This window comes from Bidens hawaiensis, unplaced genomic scaffold, assembly GCF_021521415.1.
Source record: "Bidens hawaiensis isolate Kalapana, Puna unplaced genomic scaffold, B.hawaiensis_p1.1 tig00037598_1, whole genome shotgun sequence".
Lineage (NCBI taxonomy): Eukaryota > Viridiplantae > Streptophyta > Magnoliopsida > Asterales > Asteraceae > Bidens > Bidens hawaiensis.
The window spans coordinates 100190-117678 of NW_027496562.1; the positions used below are offsets into that span (position 1 = coordinate 100190).

General features: G+C 34.2%; 4 protein-coding genes across 4 annotated transcripts; 2 read left to right on the plus strand and 2 right to left on the minus strand.

Annotated features, from left to right (window-relative positions):
* The first annotated feature begins 600 nt into the window (after positions 1 to 600).
* On the plus strand, positions 601 to 2458 carry LOC143589515 (josephin-like protein). The gene is made up of 2 exons (XM_077070254.1): positions 601 to 735; positions 1658 to 2458. The coding sequence occupies exons 1-2, from the start codon at positions 649 to 651 to the stop codon at positions 2117 to 2119; spliced, it is 549 nt and encodes a 182-aa protein (XP_076926369.1). The 5' UTR covers positions 601 to 648; the 3' UTR covers positions 2120 to 2458.
* Positions 2459 to 4588: 2130 nt separating this feature from the next.
* LOC143589519 (uncharacterized) lies at positions 4589 to 6579 on the plus strand. Its single transcript, XM_077070258.1, has 2 exons — positions 4589 to 5061; positions 5896 to 6579. Exons 1-2 carry the CDS (start codon positions 4589 to 4591, stop codon positions 6344 to 6346), a joined length of 924 nt encoding a protein of 307 aa, XP_076926373.1. The 3' UTR covers positions 6347 to 6579.
* Positions 6580 to 8342: 1763 nt separating this feature from the next.
* Positions 8343 to 10252, minus strand: LOC143589520 (transcription factor MYB119-like). Its single transcript, XM_077070259.1, has 3 exons — positions 9827 to 10252; positions 9545 to 9667; positions 8343 to 9062 (listed from the first exon to the last, which is right to left on the minus strand). The coding sequence occupies exons 1-3, from the start codon at positions 10250 to 10252 to the stop codon at positions 8448 to 8450; spliced, it is 1164 nt and encodes a 387-aa protein (XP_076926374.1). The 3' UTR covers positions 8343 to 8447.
* Positions 10253 to 12467: 2215 nt separating this feature from the next.
* On the minus strand, positions 12468 to 15901 carry LOC143589516 (uncharacterized). The gene is made up of 2 exons (XM_077070255.1): positions 14534 to 15901; positions 12468 to 12863 (listed from the first exon to the last, which is right to left on the minus strand). The coding sequence occupies exons 1-2, from the start codon at positions 15883 to 15885 to the stop codon at positions 12608 to 12610; spliced, it is 1608 nt and encodes a 535-aa protein (XP_076926370.1). The 5' UTR covers positions 15886 to 15901; the 3' UTR covers positions 12468 to 12607.
* Positions 15902 to 17489: the final 1588 nt, after the last annotated feature.

Here is a 17489-nt window from a genome sequence, read left to right on the forward strand (position 1 = left end):
CTGATCTTAATCGAGTTTTATTATAGTGGTCTTTCAGACAAACGTTTATCCCAAGTAGCCAGGTTTAATTCCTTCGCTATTCAAAAAAGTAAAAGTATAATTGACAAAAGGTTAAAGAAAACTAATTTTTTATAGTATTGGTTCTACTTTATTTTGTTTTTTCTTTCACAAATTTAGGATTATGCTCCGTCAAATGGTTGATGTTTGTAGCAAGGTATCTCTATTAGCCGTTCAAGTTCGGTAAAAAATCGAATATGTAAACCTAATAATCAAATTCGGATGTTTTGGTATTTACAAGGTTGGTTTAGTTAAAAAAAAGTTACGTTCAAATCAGCCTGCGAATATGTGTATCATGTTTGGATTCACGTGCCTAACACAATTTTTGGATATGAGTCGTGCTTGGGTCCGTGTTAGGTTGTTGAACCCGTCATTACACGACTTGTTTAACACACCTAGTTTTCATGATCTTGTTTCGTATTCTCGGTATATGCAAACCCGAAACAGAAACCGAAACAAAAAATCAGTTTTTAAAACACACATAAAACCAAACCATGGTCCATGGCCCCCCCCCCCATCATCCACTTGACCTTGGAGTGTTCACGATCTCATCGTAAAACCCTAAATTCCACTCGAGCTTTAGAAGAATCAATGGCAGACGAAAGGAATCATATGATATATCATGAAAAACAAAAGCTACAATTTTGCCTCTTACACGCCCTCAATAATCTTTTCCAGGTTTTATATTCATTTCTGATTTGTATCCAAACCCTTTAATTAATCCATTATCTGTAGCTGTAAGCCGTCAATTGGATATTTTTTTAATTTGATAACAACACTTAAATTAGATCAAATCAACTGTTTGGAATTAGTGGATTATGACGTTTTAGTTAATTTTGTTAGTTTATCACTCCATACGTTCTAAACTTTAGCATAGATTCATTGTAATTTTATCGTTTCGATAATTATCGTTCGCCAAACTGTTCGGCAGGAAGTTCATTTGTTTGATAATTGATAAAGGAATGAACATGAACAAGGAATTTCGTTCGATTAACTGAATGCACGAACACAAACAAAGGCCATGTTCGTTCAACTGTGTTCGTGAATGTTCAATAATGTATTTTCTACGTCTGTTTATATATGTTTGTTCATGTTTGTTCATCAAAGGTTTTAAACATATAGATTAAAGCAAACTTATTAGCTATAAGACTAGAATATGTATCTAGTATCTTGTGATTATTTATATGTAAAATATACACATGAATATGAATGTTAAAAACAACAACAACACAAACTTGGTAGCTGGATTGAACCGTTGACACCGACCATTCTCGGTTATCCAAATCAAATAAAACATTGTTTGTGTTCATTTGTGTCAGTGAATCGTTTGTGAACAACTTCATTTCCTTAATGAACGAACACAAGCATGAAACTTCGTTTAGCTGTTCATGAACCGTTAGTTTGTCTGATAAAAGCTTAACGGACGAACATGAACAACACCTTGTTCAGTTTGGTTCGATCCAGTTAAAGCATAATGGTAGATTGGTATCGGTTGAATCTGAACAAGACCTGTTTCATATGTTTCAATTTGTATTAAGTTCCAATCTTTAGAGATTCTGGGAAATTTTGCAAGTTAATTTTATGTTATGTTACTATTCAGGAGAAGGATGCATTTACCCGAAAAGATTTGGACGAAATAGCCGAAAAACTTTTTCTTGAAGATCCTTACAAAGGAAACTGGACACGTCTTCGGGTCATCTTCAAGCCTCATCATAATTCACTAACTGGTAATTATGATATAAACGTGTTAATTAGTGCAGTGGAACGAAAGGGTAAGAAGGTAATTTGGCATGACCGACGTAATAAAGCTTCGTCCATTAATCTTGATGAGTCTGAAAGTAAGTTAACAGGAATTGTGTTAAATGTTCCTGTGACAAGATATGGTGGGATTTGGAAATCAAGACATTGGGTTTGTTTGAAAAAGATTAATGGTGTTTGGTATAATTTGGATAGCGATTTCGCGTCTCCGTACTCGTTCAAAAGTGTTGAAGAGTTAAGGGGTTTCTTGGATGCTGCCATTAATGGTGGTACTGAAATACTGCTTGTAAAGGATGATGAGTAGTTAGATACAATATTGTGTTTATATAACACATTGTTTCATGTAAGATATAAGTACTGATTGTTGCAGTACCAGAAACACCATCAAGAACTCCTATAATATTAGACAAACCAAGCAACACCCCCTCTTAAACAACAAAAATTAAACATGATTAACAAAAGGAGTAATCATTTTTGTAATTCTAAAAATGTGGAGGTGTAAATGAGTTGAGCCGGCTTGTTAAATTTACGTGAGCTCGGGGCTGGACAAGTGGGTGAACGAGGAAGAGTCACACAAGAAGTATGATGGGTAAAAGAGCTGACGGCAAAACAAGATTTTAACGAGGTCATATCTAACGTTAATGAGCTGCGACAAGTTTTATCTTCATATATAACTATTATATGCAATTAGAAATCATAACTATCAACTTTTAAGGGCATTCGTAGTGGTTTCATAGAAAAGTGAAAAAAAGGTCTCGTGTCACGGACATGTAGGTAAAAAATGCGCCAAAAAGTGTGTATAGCTCATAAAGAGAAAATATATAAAAAATGTGTGATGCGTTTGCATTTGATAGGCTCATACTATTAATTACACACCTCTTCCCGCCCCACATCATTGTTCGCTTCATGTTGCCGCTCCAAACACCCGATCACGCTTCATATGTTTTGGTGTTGTGGGCGTTTTCATCCTAAGTGGAGCTAGGTGTTAGCCCACCACATATGCCCCCAAGCAATTAGAGCATACTTACATACACTCTTTAAGTCTATCTTTGGAAAGGAAATGTTGATAATCTATGTATTTAAAGATTTGAAAGTAAGCCATTGGCAAGAATAGTTCCTCAACTAATGCTAAATTGGACTTTAACACCACAGTTTAGTATTAGCATTTCTTTTATCTATAAGTTGACTTTTTATGACATTTTAGTTTAAACGTTTACAATATATTTTGAACGTAAGCTAACACATCATAAGCGACAAACGAGTATTAATAATAATTATATGAACCAAAATATTCCTCGTATATCACATCAAAACTTTAGTCTACTACAATTAAATTATCTTATTCAAACACGTTTAACTATGAAGTCTTTCTCTCACCCATAATCGATGAGCCTTACCACAATCATCATATTTAAGGTCAAACATTCCTTATGACTTAAATATGGTTGAGACATGTTAAGATTTAATTACAATGTCATGTCTTTATTAAAAGAGTTTTTAAGTATCTAACTGATGTATTCACTCATTTTATAATAAAACTATGAAGTTGAAAAAGTAACCATATATAAGAAAAATAATAATAATACACATTACTGAATCAAGCAGTCATCAACAAAAATAATAATAAACATTAGTGAATCAAGTACTCATCATCAATCCAACATAGTATACGTACATCAAGGAATGTTCACGTGATCGACAAAAGACAATGCTCAAACGTGTATTTCTTTAGTTACTTACATTTTACATCAACATTTTAATTATTATAAAATTAAACTAAGAATTAAATGAGATATTATATTTTATGCCATTGTTCCAAATGGAGAAACATAGAAGATCTTAGAGTTATCTATAACTCCAAAAGTGTGCTAGAGCTTTGGATACTCCATTCATGTAAGATATATAAATGATTAAATGCAAACCAACACCTCTTTTTATAATTTCTTGAAATACACATATATATTTTAATATTTGTATGATAACCCTTGGTCCTGTACTACTGATTCTAGTAGTTTAATCTGTGAAAAAAATGAGCTTTTTTTCAATATGTATCTAATACTATTATTTTTATTTTTGATGGTATGAGGTATTAGCTTATCTTTTAGTATACATATCATCATAAATTTTACACAATTTAAATCGTTGAAGTTTCTTTATAGTGATCATGACAGGTATGTAATTTATTATATTTTAATTTATTGTAACTATTAAAAACATAAGATTTTTATAAAAGCGTTACCGGTAATCTTAATGAGTATTTTCAACACTAACTAGTATGCCCAATACACGTGTATATATTCGATACATAATGGGTAACTCACCGATACATACCAATGGGTATCTGGCCGGGCATGAAACATGATTTTACAACATGGTATGGGACTCGTACTTCCAATAACCTATTATCATCCCTATAGCTAGAAAATGAAACAAAAATGTGTTCAAATAAAAAAGTAAACTACTTTATATTCTTGAAATACAGTAAATCACTTTCAAAGTCCCCATGGTACTACTATAATTATTGAGTGAGAAGCACAAGATGCCATGAAGTCATGACCTTGCTTACCTTGAATCATTCACCCATTCTTCCATATTATTACACTCTTCAACTCTTTCATGAGCTTACCATCAACATTCATCGATTTCGATTAAGTTTTCGACGTTAATGGCCGATTTACATACCCTAATCTTCATCCTCCTCCACCTTGGTTGTTTCATCACCTTCTACGCCACCCGAACCCGTCCAAAGCCACCCCGAAAACACAATAACTCCATGTCTTCCACTTGGTCATTCATCAAACGAATATTCACATTTTCATCAAAACCCTACCCGAATCATTCCTCCATATTCCAACAAATACCTTCCACATCATCTTCCACACGTTCAACTTCCATCATCACACCCGAAACCCGTATTTCAACCCGACCCGGATCACTTAGAGGATCCGAATACTTTCCTCTACATAAACAAACCGATATCCACCCGTGCCCGATTTGTGGTGAGATTTTTGAGAAACCCGGGTCACTTGAACAACATCAATCTATGAAACGTGCTATTTGTGAAATGTTGGATGATGATCCGGGTACAAATGTTGTCCGGATGATATTTATATCGGGTTGGCCCGGTGAAAACCCGACAATCCACCGGGTCATGAAGATCCATAACAGTCCAAAGATACTCAACCGGTTTGAAGAGTATAGGGAAAGTGTGAAGTTGAAGGCGACACAACACCACATATCAGAACGGTACGAAGAAAATATATTAGTTAGAGCTTATTGTTATTTAAATTTTGTTATATACCACAACTAACAACATAACATAGCGCATCACACATCACATCGTTATCGAAAACTATGTTAGTTAAGGTTTATAATTGTATATATCTTTTCTTTTAATTATCTTGTATACCTTAAGTCATAACTAAAGGATATTATATTAGTTAGTTAGTTAAAAAGAATTATATGCCACAACTTATATATTCTCTCTAGCATACGAGCTAAGGCTTATTATTATATCGGTTACAATTTTCCTATGTACTAACACTAGCTTTTGAATTCGTGTATTACACGAGATTTGTCAAATGATAAAAATAAATAATACCCGTTATTTCAATTGTGTTTCTCAAAATATTTATAAATTAATTTAATGTAGATTTAATGGAAAAAATAAACGGGATTAATATAAAGTACTAAAATAACATGATTTTAATGGAAACGTCAGGTGTTGATTTGCAAGAAATTTAAAAAGGGTACTAAAATTGCGTAGGTCAAACCTCACGTATAAAAATAACACTTAATTCAATAATGAATAAAATCCGCACTATGTTATAACCCACTTGACAAAGTATTTTTGACTCATGGATAGCCAGAATGAATGAGATGAGATATTAGGAATTAGAAGAATTGTAGGTTTGTCACCTAAGCTTCAACATTTTCTTTTATTAGTATAGTAAGAAGTAATATTCTCCCCAACATAAGGGCGATAACGTAACGCATCACAACAGTATCAGAGTTGTTATTATAATTATTGTATCTTTTTTTTTTACAATTTTATCATATACCCTAAATTCTCTCTAATAGACGGAGGGATGAAAGATGTATAGCCGACGGCAATGAGTTGTTACGCTTTTACTGCACGACTTTCCTATGTGACCTAGGGCAAAACGGTAATTCCACCCTATGCGCCCAAAAATATTGTAGTGTATGCAGCATAATCGGATCCGGGTTTTCACACAAAATGGATGGTATATCCACTTTACCAAATGGCTGGAAAGGACACGTGTCAATCCCTGATGACATCGAGGAAGAATTCAGGTTCATGTGTGTGAAACGGGCAATGCTAGTATGTCGTGTCATAGCAGGTCGGGTTGGGTGTGATCAGGAAATGAGTGACAAAAATGATCAAGGTTATGATTCTTTAGTCGGGAAGGAACATGGTGCGGCGCAGAGCAGGGTAGACGACGAAGACGAGTTGATCGTGTTTAATCCGAGGGCTGTGCTTCCTTGTTTTGTGATTGTGTACACGGTATGAGTATGGTGCGATGCAGGCTATAGAAGCAGTGGTATGGGCATTAATGAGTTTGTCCTTGAAGTGCTGTTTTTTTGTTTATGTGATGGACTGATGGGGTCTTGGTAATAAGAAATAAAACAAATATGACCCCACTTTTTTAAATGTGTAGATCCCCATATATGTATTGTTTGTCGTGTTCTTTTTATAAAAAAAAATAAAATAAAATATGCATTTACAAATTCTGAAATGTTTATTCTTAGCTACATGGTGTAAATTGTGTTAATGAATAAATTACAAAAGGACTTCACCTTTAAGGTCATATGTAATAAATACTTAATAATATATATGGTTGAAATATGTTGATTATATATAAGAAAATTAAAATAGACACCTAATATACTTATTAGGCTACATGTCATGTGACGGGTGACAAACCGTAAGTAATGAGATGACAAAATGATTTCACATTTTACTGTTAAAAATATGTGTTCTGATAGGGTGAAATGTGATTGTGAAGTGAGCTGAAGTGATTTGATTGGTTATTTTTTATTAAACAACAATTTTAATAAAAATATTAAAAAAAACTTACATGCACTAACGCTCGACAAGCAAATCAAAGTAGGAGAGGAATGCTCCCCATGGCGCCCAAGGTGCTTATGGTGTAGATCACCAAAACTTGATAGCATGACAATTTTACGTCCTTTGACATAGCCCATAACATATGATCTTATATATAAAAAGTTACCTTTCAAAGGAGACCATGGGTGACGTTACAGATTTAAATAATTTCATTTGGCATGAATCATTTAGAGCAATCTTCTTGAACACAAGGTGAATGATTAATAAATAGTGTAAGAGAATCTTATAAATCAATTCCAAAACTTTTTAATCAAAAGGTGCAAGATATAAATCATCCAAAAGTAGGATAATTGGCATGCCCTACCATTCATTATCTTTGGCCTTGGATTGAATATGATTGAAGGTTTATGTCAAGTTGGATGGATATCTACTAAATTTTTGTTAGAGCATTCAAAACCCTTCTCCTATACAATGTGAGTATAATTTAGGGTGTAGTTGTGACTAATTGTGAATATATAAAAAAAAGATAAAATGTTATTGTTCATCTGTATATTTAAAAATTTTCTGTTTTATTATATTAATTTTTTAATATCTATCTCAATCGATCCCTAAGAACCAATATTCGAAAAAAACTTCTTATATGAATACTCATTGTGTTGTTATTGAAAGTTCTATATGTTATGATATGTTATGATAATTAATAGAACGTTTTGATGAAATAATCAATATACATAAATTTAATGTAAAGATAACACACCTTCTGACCGTTTAATGTATTCATCACTTTTGACTTTTTCAGTAAAAATGGTGCTATATATCTTATTAATATTTTTCCATGTTTTGAAAAAGGGTGATATAAATTTAATAGATGCATAATACTAATTTGAAATACAATATTCAATATAATAAAAGACGAACTCAAACAAAATGTTGCATCCCTTGTTTACTAATACTAATTTGAAATACAATATTCAATATAATAAAAGACGAACTCAAACAAAATTTACTTAGTATATCAGTCATACAAGTAAATCACATACATAGCAAAAGCTATTAGCAGGATTCGGGAATGATGGAAATAATAATGAGATGTAGACAAACTTTACCTTTATCCTTGAGAATAAAGAGGTCGTTTCGAACGTAACCCTCCGGCTCTAGAGCATATGAGTATAAATAATAATTATAATAAATATTTTTGTAAAGATCGATTAGCTCAAATAATTAGAACATACCATGCATACACAAGACTATTGATAACTTATTTGAAAAAAATTAAAACATCTCAAAATTCAGTCTACTATCCCACAATAACATCAACTCAGCAAGTTGGAAAAAAATAGTAGTTTAGGATACATGAAACATAGGAAAAAAAATGAACCCTCAACCTTAACATCACTAAGTTCAAACCTTACAAAAATTGTTAATAGTTGTACTCTACCATTGGCGGATCTAAGTTTTATTCAATAGTCGGTAGAGAATAGAACCTTATGATGACCCGACTTATAAGTTATGTTCCGCCACTGATCTCTATCAAATCCTCGTACTAGACGTGAAGATCAAAGTCTTCCAAGTAGTTCTCATCATGTTCTACTAGGGTTTGTGACACATCATCATCTTCTAGGTAGTTATTCAAGTAATCATTCCAGTTCTCATCATAAGTAGTTGAAGTAAGTGAAGAAAACCCTAAGGATTGATTGATAGTCGAAGATTTCAGTTCGGAAACATGGCTAATGGACTCATTAGAGTTGGTGGTTGTTTGGAACAAGGATTGCATAAAATCCAACTCATCATCATTGGAGTGAGTGATCTCTATAGAGTTTGTTAACTCCGGGACCATAGTGGTGGAACTGCCAGTGGTTGTGGTGGCACTAGCAGTGGCGGTGGCGGTGGTGGTGGTTGAGGAGGTTGCAAGACTTTGATCACTAGTCTTGCTTTTGATGTAGTCTTGTAAAAGAGTGAATTTAGATTTATTATCTTTTGTGTCACTTTTCTTGTTCTTTCTACTAGAATTTTGCTTTCTTTTAGTTGCATTCCATTGATTCTTTATCGAATTTTCGGTTCTTCCAGGGATTAGTTTCGCGATTTCTGCCCATTTATTGCCGACTTTCTGGTGAGCTTCAATCAACATTCTCACTTCTTCTTCACTCCATGTATCTTTCTGATAACAAGCAATAGAAAGTTCCTTTTTACACACTTTTTTGTAACAGATTATAATCATTTGGTGAAAAACAAAAGTATTCAAAAGTCACACGAAACTTGCTACGTTTAAGAATATTTTGTATAACATTTTTATCACCTTTATTCATCATTGGATCATAAATGGATCTAAAACATGTAAAATGAACTAAAAAAAATAATTAAAGACAATCGAGATAGAGATCGATTTTATGAAAAGTGTTATTCAAATCGAAAATTTTTCACTAATAATAGCTTGAGATAAACAAGAGAAAAACAATTGTTTTTTATTGTAATTTGTATATATTAACAAAAAAATTTTTAGCAAAATGGACACAATATCTAAGTTGTTGGATCTCAAATGCATCATATTAGTAGAAAGATTATTATATGCTGTTTAAATATACTAAATCAAAGCAGACTACAAATGAAATGAAGAATTGAAACTAATGTAAGAAGCAAAACCTTGATATCGGGGCGCAAATGGTTGCGCCACCTCTCACGACACTGCTTCCCCGCTCTTCCAGCCATCTTCTCCGCTATCAAAGCCCATTTCCGCTCTCCATGTTCATTCACCAACGTAATTAGCTTACGAAAAACACACAAAAAATTGATCATGATGTATAAGTTTTTTAAAATATATGAATTATTTTGAAAAATAATAATAAAAATATATGAATTATTAAAGAAAAAATGTGACAATTTTTACCTATCTTCTTCATCTGTCCATTGTTCCTTGATCAAAACCTTAGAGGTCACGCCACCTTTTGTATTCTTCTCGATCACAAACCGGTTAGATCCTCGATTTAGATCATTAATGTTGTTAGCAAACACATGATCACCATTAACATCAAATTCATAGCTTTTGATAGGTGGTAAATATGGTGCTAAACAACTTCTGGTTTCATTTTGGATCATGTTACTCCAAAATGAGTAATCAGAAACCGTGTTTGACGACGCAAACGTTTGATTAATCTCATGGCTTTGAGTTTGGTCATGACCAACTCTTGTTCTACCACACAAGAATCTATTAATGGCGGTTAATGGTGGTGGTGCGGGTTTGTACAAACAAGAATTATTGTTATGATAATTATTATTCATGTAATTAGCAAACCCGCCACCATCGTTGCCATTGTAGCCACCACCGTAACCACCATAGTTGCCACCTTCCATGATTGAGTTAAGACCAATAGGCGTTACTCTAGAGGTGTATTTATATATGTCTATGGAACATGTTAGTTAAAATGTACATAACATTGGGTTGATTATGTACATTTGATGAGAGCCGTTAGATCAAGTGTTAATCTAGTGGTTGAGAATCTTTTTTGACTGTGACATTTGGCTTCCATTCTTACACAATAGATTACGTGGCAAGATATGATTGGATGTTTGAACTTAAATGTTTTTTTCTTATTAATAATTGTATTTATTGAGGAGGGTATTTGGGAGAATAGAGGTCATCAAGCCTTGATTGTAATTCCATAAATTGGGAATTCTTTTAGTAGTAGTTATTATTTTGCTAATTATAAATAGTTGATTAAATTACGTTAATGATATTATAAACAGATAAATAAAGAAAATTATGTATTATACATTTATAGTTGTGTCAAAAAATAATTACATCCATAAACATCTACATACGTCACATTTTATATCATACATGAATGTACTCATGCATGTCATCTTTCATTCGTTTAATTAAATTTTTATTGAAAAAAGATCGTTAATTCTACTCGGTTCGTATTTGTACATTTTTTTGTTTGATATGTTATTATAACTTGATGTTTGTATAAAAATGTTTGACAAATCAATTCACAAAACAAAGTAAGGAGTTCACATTAATTTTGTGCGTATATTCATGTATTTATCTAATATATTGATTAATGATATAAAAATTTCATTGCATAACATCTTTTTCAACTAATGTGGGGCTAGTCTACTTAGCAGATGTTCTTGTCTTTATATAGAGAAGTCCTAGATTAAACATGGACAATGAAGCAGAAATATTTATGTAAGTATAATATGAGTAACATTTAAAACTAATGCAAAAGCATCATTTAATTAGTGAATTGTTATGTGACAACATGCCATGCGTCTACATTACCTTGTGCACGTAAAGCGTGGTTGTATAGGTAATTAATATCATATCAAAAAATGAATAGTTTCATTATTTTATTATATTTTAATGCAACTTCTTGTACGATTTGTGTATGCTATCATTTTGGTTATCTTTATTCTACTCTTATAAATTGTTGATAATAACATATAAAAGCATATGGTTTTCATTCTATTCTAATGTTTTCACATTGGCTTTATAAAACTTGCAAACTAAACGAACCTAAAATCGAGTTAATGAAAACCAAATCAAAAATTGAAAAACACTTCCAAGTTTCTTTGGATTTTTAGAATTTTGAAACACTCAAGATATCGTCTTCCATAACACCTTATTATGTAAACTAAGTATTTAGATTATTCAGAAAACTTAAATCCAAACAACCCTTGACTTTTGAGTTTAATCACATCACATTAATTATGAGGTTGCTGATTTACATAAGTTATATGTAACCACGCATCAAAGGGCATTTGGCCCGGTGCCCAAAGAACCAAACGGCATTTTGGATGTAGAGGGTTCGAGTCTCGTGAGGTCAGTGTTGTAGTAGAATTAATAAGGTCAGTGTTGTAGTAGAATTAATAGTATAAATAATAGATTCTCAATAAAAATAGAGGGCCGAGGCACACTGAAAGTGTAATTTACTAAACATGTGACACTATAAGTCTATAATATTAAACTTCTACAATAAAAAAAATTTAAAACTACTATTTTAAAACTACAGGATTTTTTTAAGTAATTTACAAAACTAATATAAAGTTTTGTTTTCCAAAAAATGCAACTTAGAATCCTCTGATAATTTGTAGTATTCAATATTTAATAAAAATATATAAACATACAGTCAACATTCCAATATGAATTTAAAAAAAACTTAACAAAACTCAATTCTCTTTTTATTAAAAATGTACACCAAAATTTTCTTAATCTTTCCCATATCAGAAATCACTAAACCCAGAGCAACATATAAATGTCACAAAACAATATATACTATGGTTGTGTTGTGAATGTTCACCCAGGGGCGCTACCACACCTACATCCGGGCCACACTAGCAAAACCACCGCACCCAGGGGCGCTACCACACCTACGTAGGGGGCACACTAGCAAAACCACCGACTTCCCTTTAACGCTCCACCCTTCAGCCCCTTCTGCCGTTATTGGGCTACAACCCATCCTTCTTGTCGGCCATTCACACCCCCACCGACATGGTTAACACCCCCGATCGAAACACCCCCTTAACCTGCAAAAATGCTGCCATGTCCGAGATGAAGTGGCCTTAAAACAAAACCAATGCTCTGGACTTAACCATTCCGTCTCCGCAAAAGAAAAACTCCACTAAACCAAAAAAACAAATGCCGTTGTAAACTCATTATCTTTTCTTTCTTTTCTATATCTATTTTCATAACCATAGCCGTGGTGGTTAAGCCTCATCGGAGTTGACATTTTCTGGCGACTCGAGCAGGAAACAGGTGTCTCGGGCACCGTTGCTCCATAGGAATTGTGCATAAGTTGCACTATAAAAAGGGTTATTAGGTTCAATAGAAATGGCTTCCAAAAGGGTCTCTTCAGCAGCCCATAAGTCATTCTTAGCATGCCATAAAAAACATCCGTATTTACTTAATGCTTCTGCATCTTTTGGCTCTATTTTTGAAGCTTTTTTGAAGTATTCTTCTGCCCTATTTTATCCCACAAAAACAAAAGAAAAATTATTAAAGTGTCTAAATACATATTAAAAGGATAATATAATGATCTACTGACTATAAAATATGTCAAAATCTGATGAATTAACATTTCAAATATGTAAAAGTGTTAGATTCCACTCCCTATGTTTGATTGTTAATATTCAAGCATTGAAACATGTCTGTATATGTACTCTCTGATAAAAGACTACAAGTTTTGTCACATGTCACTCGTGCATTAAACTTCACCATTTTTAACAAATTTATAATAGTAAAATAATAGTTACCATTATTAAAATTTATGCTTTAAAATTTGTTAATTTAAGGGTATTCGGGCATTCTTGGTTTCGGCAAAGCGGGTAAGTAGGGTAGGTCGGTGTCACCGGTGACATCACTTCAGCTTCGTGACCCGATTATGTGTGTGCGATGGAAGCAATGATCGGCTGGATTTGTTGAAGAAAACTGATTCGCGTATGGGTATACCGCCACCAATGAATCAGTTTCAACCGGGTAAGTCGAGTGGTCACTATTCAATTGGCTATCCAGTTTGGTCTATTTGGTAAGTCGGGAAACACCGCTGATACCCTAACACTACCCGGTTTACTCAAATCCGAACAACCAATGATATAGAGTCACCTAATTTTACCCGATTTCACCCAAAAGTACCCAATTCATAAGTTCGGTATTCCCAAACAAAATGATTCACTTTTCCATATAAAGCTTTTAGGGCGTGTTTGTTTCACGGAATTCGTGGGAATTCAAAGAAATTGGAATTAAAATCCCATGACATGACGTGTTCGTTTCGTTGGAATTGGAATCTTAATTCCATTGTGGTGTGTTCGGTTCAAAGAATTGGAATTGGAATTGGAATTCAATTCCTTCAAATTCCTTTAAATATAGGGATTTCAAATCCTTCCAAAATGTGGAGGAATTCAAGGAAATTCATTGGAATCTAATCTCGAGTGTTTTTTTTAACGAGGAAAACGAACAAAACATTTTAGTTTTTTAGAGTTTTTGTTTTTAATTTATATTTTGAGTTATGATTTTTTTATTATTATTTTTGAATATTTTTTTGAGGGGTTTTTAAATCTTAATAGAAAACCCATATAAAAACTCAAAAAAAATTATAAAAAAATCATAACGCAAAATATAAATAAAAAACAAAAAAATTAAAAAAGCTAAAATGTTTTCGCCGTTGTCATTGTTAAAAAAAAAAAACTTGATTTCTTTTCATTTGTCTAACGAACACATTAAGAATGTATTTGGATTTCAATTCCTATTGGAATGTTCAGATTCCAAATCCAATTCCTTCAAATTCTAAATCCTATGCAAATTCCAATTCCAATTCCAATCCATTCCGTGAAACGAACGCGACCTTAGATTCTTTGGAAAACATTCAGGTACTTTTATCCGATTTCTTTCCCAAATCCACTACCCGATTCATCAAGTGTAGAGCTGCGAAACTACCCAAACTACCTGATTCATCGGGGGTGGATTCTTCAAAACTACCCAAACTACCCAATGCGCTTCTCCGAAGCCCATCACCCTAATATTATACCACCATGACTTCACTTGAATACTACCAATTATAAAGCTGATTTAACACTTCATAGAGTTATCTTAAACAACAAAAAGTTGCTATATTAGCATTAGAAACATAAATGTACCTTTTATGATCATGTGAAAACATGTAGAGAAACTGAGCATAATTAGCCAGCAAAAGTGAGTTCTCAGGCTCTTTCAATAACCCCATCTGATAAACTAACTCCGTCTTCAAATACTCTCCGGCGTCCACTTCCTCCTCCGCTTTCACCGTCACCGGCGACACAAATCTCCGCCTCGCTTCACCGTCAAGCCCACCGTCTCCGCCCACTCCCCTCATCTCCTCAGCCTCCGCCACCACCGACTCCCATAACCCCAATTCCTCCACCTCCGACACCTCACCGGAAACCGACCCATCTCCGGCACCGGCAGGATTCACCGCCGGCAACGAATCTCCGTCAGGAACAACCGTCCGATACCGTTCACTCCGGTCAAACTTCCCATCCCCACCAGTGCCGGAGACTCGCCGGAATTTCCCACCGCCGCCGGAATTTAAAAAATCTAACTTGCTGTGATCGACGACGGTGGAGACTGATTCCACCGTCGCCGGCAACAGCGGCGGTGCGGCGGCGTGAGCTGACATTGAGTAAACACTGTAATTAGCTAACAGTATCATAACACACACCATTAGATTCGGAGTATGCGAAAACACTTGCTGAAACAGCCACACAAAAGACGCGTTCATCTCTTTCTGAACCCGAATTAATATCCCTTGCAAATCCTCTAGAAACAACACCTCTCGCATCTGCAGAGTGTAACTCTGAAGCTCACGGATAATAAACACCATCGAAGAAAACGCTTTCTGCATCGAACAATAAGCGAATTCACCCGCTTCAATCAACCCGTCTTCAAGCTGCTTCTTCTTCTGTATTATTCGCAACGACAACGGTAAACTCACACTACTCGCCTTCCGTTCAATACTCGCCGGAATCATATCCCCCACCCATTTCGTCACATCGACGGAATCATTTTCCGGTGACCGGAATTTGAGACCAAACCCATCAATCCCATTATCAAACTCGTCGTCGGAATTATTCTCCGACGAATGGATGACGTCATTTTCCGGTATATTTAACTTTTTCCCGTCAACCCCATTATCAAGCTCGTCTTCACGGTGGTGTTTTTCGCCGGAATGATTCTCCGACGAGTTGATGACGTCATTTTCCGGTAACCTGAATTTCCCATCAAAGTCGTCGTCGGAGTATGGTGAATCGAAGGTTGCACTGACGATTCGTTTGATGCGGTGTTTATTACCTCCTAGGATTAAGGTGCCGTAGGAGCGAGAACGGTTGTTTAAGGTGAGACTAGTTTGTCGTCGTATTGATGAGACTAAGGTTAGGGATGAAGATGACGAAGAGTGTGGAATTGAAGGTTGAGACCAATTCAAACACGGTGCTGTCGTCACCTTCACTCCCATTAGAACGGAACGACGATGATGATGATGATGATGACGTATGGATGCCTTTAGATCCAAACCCGCGATGTTATAATTGATATATGTGTTTGTACAAAAATCTGACCAAAATTTAAAAACTAATAGAGATACATCGAATATAATTATATGAAAATTGACCTCACAAAGATTGTTTATTTTCTTCTAACATAACACCTGAAGCTACGGCGGTTTTCCGACGACGTTATCGGAGTTCAACTTCAAATAAGGACAACGTGTGAGGCGTATAATCCATGTGTTTTGAGGCTTTTCATATCAACCGTACGTGGAATGTATTTGACCGTACGTGTTGGAATATTAACTGACACCTGTCGTTTGTCATGCAGTTTAGGGACCTGTATGGCAAATAGATGAAACTAGAGGGGGGTTAGGTGGGGCCCGCGTCATGGGTGATGTCATAGGCTTCACGGGAATAAAGAAGATCTATGGTTACTTTCTGTACAAGTGCCACGTCTCCTCACCGACTTATTAACTTTCTACTTTTGTTCAATAAAACGTGAAACTTTTCCTACTTATTATTTTTCATTTAATGCTTCAAATAAGTAGTTACATTCGAGCTGAGCTATTAGTAGTAACTCGAGATTGACTGGTGAAAAAAAATAAATTGAGTCGAGTTTAAACAAGCTTGAGTCTATAAATAGTTAAAACAATTGAAATCACTGTATCTTAATAATTGGTCTGCGTGCTAGACTCCATAGCGTTAAAACATTTGGGTGTTGATTTTCCGTTTTCCCATGTCATAACTCTCGTTCTTCGTTCTTCGTATGTTATTTGGGATTGGTGTCTTTCTAAGTTGCCAGTGCCAGTTTGGTCAAATTAACACAAATTCAACAAAAACCCGCATAACCTTGTTTTGGTTAGCTACAAATCATTAAATCTAGTCACTTAGAGAAAAGTAAGTAAATGTTTGAAGCTTATTTAAACCCGTAGTTTGAGGTTGGCAACTCTTCTTTCTCTTATTCGGGTTTGATGCACTGATACGATATAGAGTCCGTAGTCCAACGTACCCAACACACCACAAAGGTCCATTATCCGGCCTGCAATGAAGATCCATCAAAGCCTCTTCAACTCAGTCAAAATAATGTTGCATGACAACCTCAAGTCAAGTCTAGAATACATAATTTAAGGGTTCAACATTTTACTCATAAATGTTTACTATAATATTAGGGCACGTTACTTGTATTTTCCATTAATATTTTCTTTTAGTATTTATAGTCTTGTAATAGGAACTAGAGAAGTCATGGAAAATTAAAAATGTTTAATTCTCCTTTTTAATCTATAATCTTCTTAAAAAGTAGTTATCTCGAATTAAACGTATACTCTTGTGTTTTAATACGTTGTCATGAAATTAACTTTCTAGTTTTCTTTTTTCCAAATTTTAGGATGTTCAATAACCTTTCAACTTCGTTTGTTAAAACTCTGACCAAAAAAACATATACTTATGTTTTATCACTAAAAATAAATTTATAACTTATTGTTATAGAGGTTTAATCAAATCCATCAACGCCACCACAACTACAACATCTATATTGTGTTGCGCTTTTGGTGAATTTCATGTTCTTTTATTA

What these genes read in the sequence shown, in the direction of transcription:
- LOC143589516 (XM_077070255.1), bottom strand. Translation starts at nt 15,885, where the DNA reads ATGGGAGTGAAGGTGACGACAGCACCGTGTTTGAATTGGTCTCAACCT. An exon ending in TTTTCACATGATCATAAAAG is followed by an intron (nt 12,864 to 14,533) that starts GTACATTTATGT and finishes GGGATAAAATAG; the next exon opens with GGCAGAAGAATACTTCAAAA.
- LOC143589519 (XM_077070258.1), top strand. Translation starts at nt 4,589, where the DNA reads ATGTCTTCCACTTGGTCATTCATCAAACGAATATTCACATTTTCATCA. An exon ending in CAACACCACATATCAGAACG is followed by an intron (nt 5,062 to 5,895) that starts GTACGAAGAAAA and finishes TCTCTCTAATAG; the next exon opens with ACGGAGGGATGAAAGATGTA.
- LOC143589520 (XM_077070259.1), bottom strand. Translation starts at nt 10,252, where the DNA reads ATGGAAGGTGGCAACTATGGTGGTTACGGTGGTGGCTACAATGGCAAC. An exon ending in AAGGTGGCGTGACCTCTAAG is followed by an intron (nt 9,668 to 9,826) that starts GTTTTGATCAAG and finishes GTTTTTCGTAAG; the next exon opens with CTAATTACGTTGGTGAATGA. An exon ending in ATTTGCGCCCCGATATCAAG is followed by an intron (nt 9,063 to 9,544) that starts GTTTTGCTTCTT and finishes GCTTGTTATCAG; the next exon opens with AAAGATACATGGAGTGAAGA.
- LOC143589515 (XM_077070254.1), top strand. Translation starts at nt 649, where the DNA reads ATGGCAGACGAAAGGAATCATATGATATATCATGAAAAACAAAAGCTA. An exon ending in CCCTCAATAATCTTTTCCAG is followed by an intron (nt 736 to 1,657) that starts GTTTTATATTCA and finishes GTTACTATTCAG; the next exon opens with GAGAAGGATGCATTTACCCG.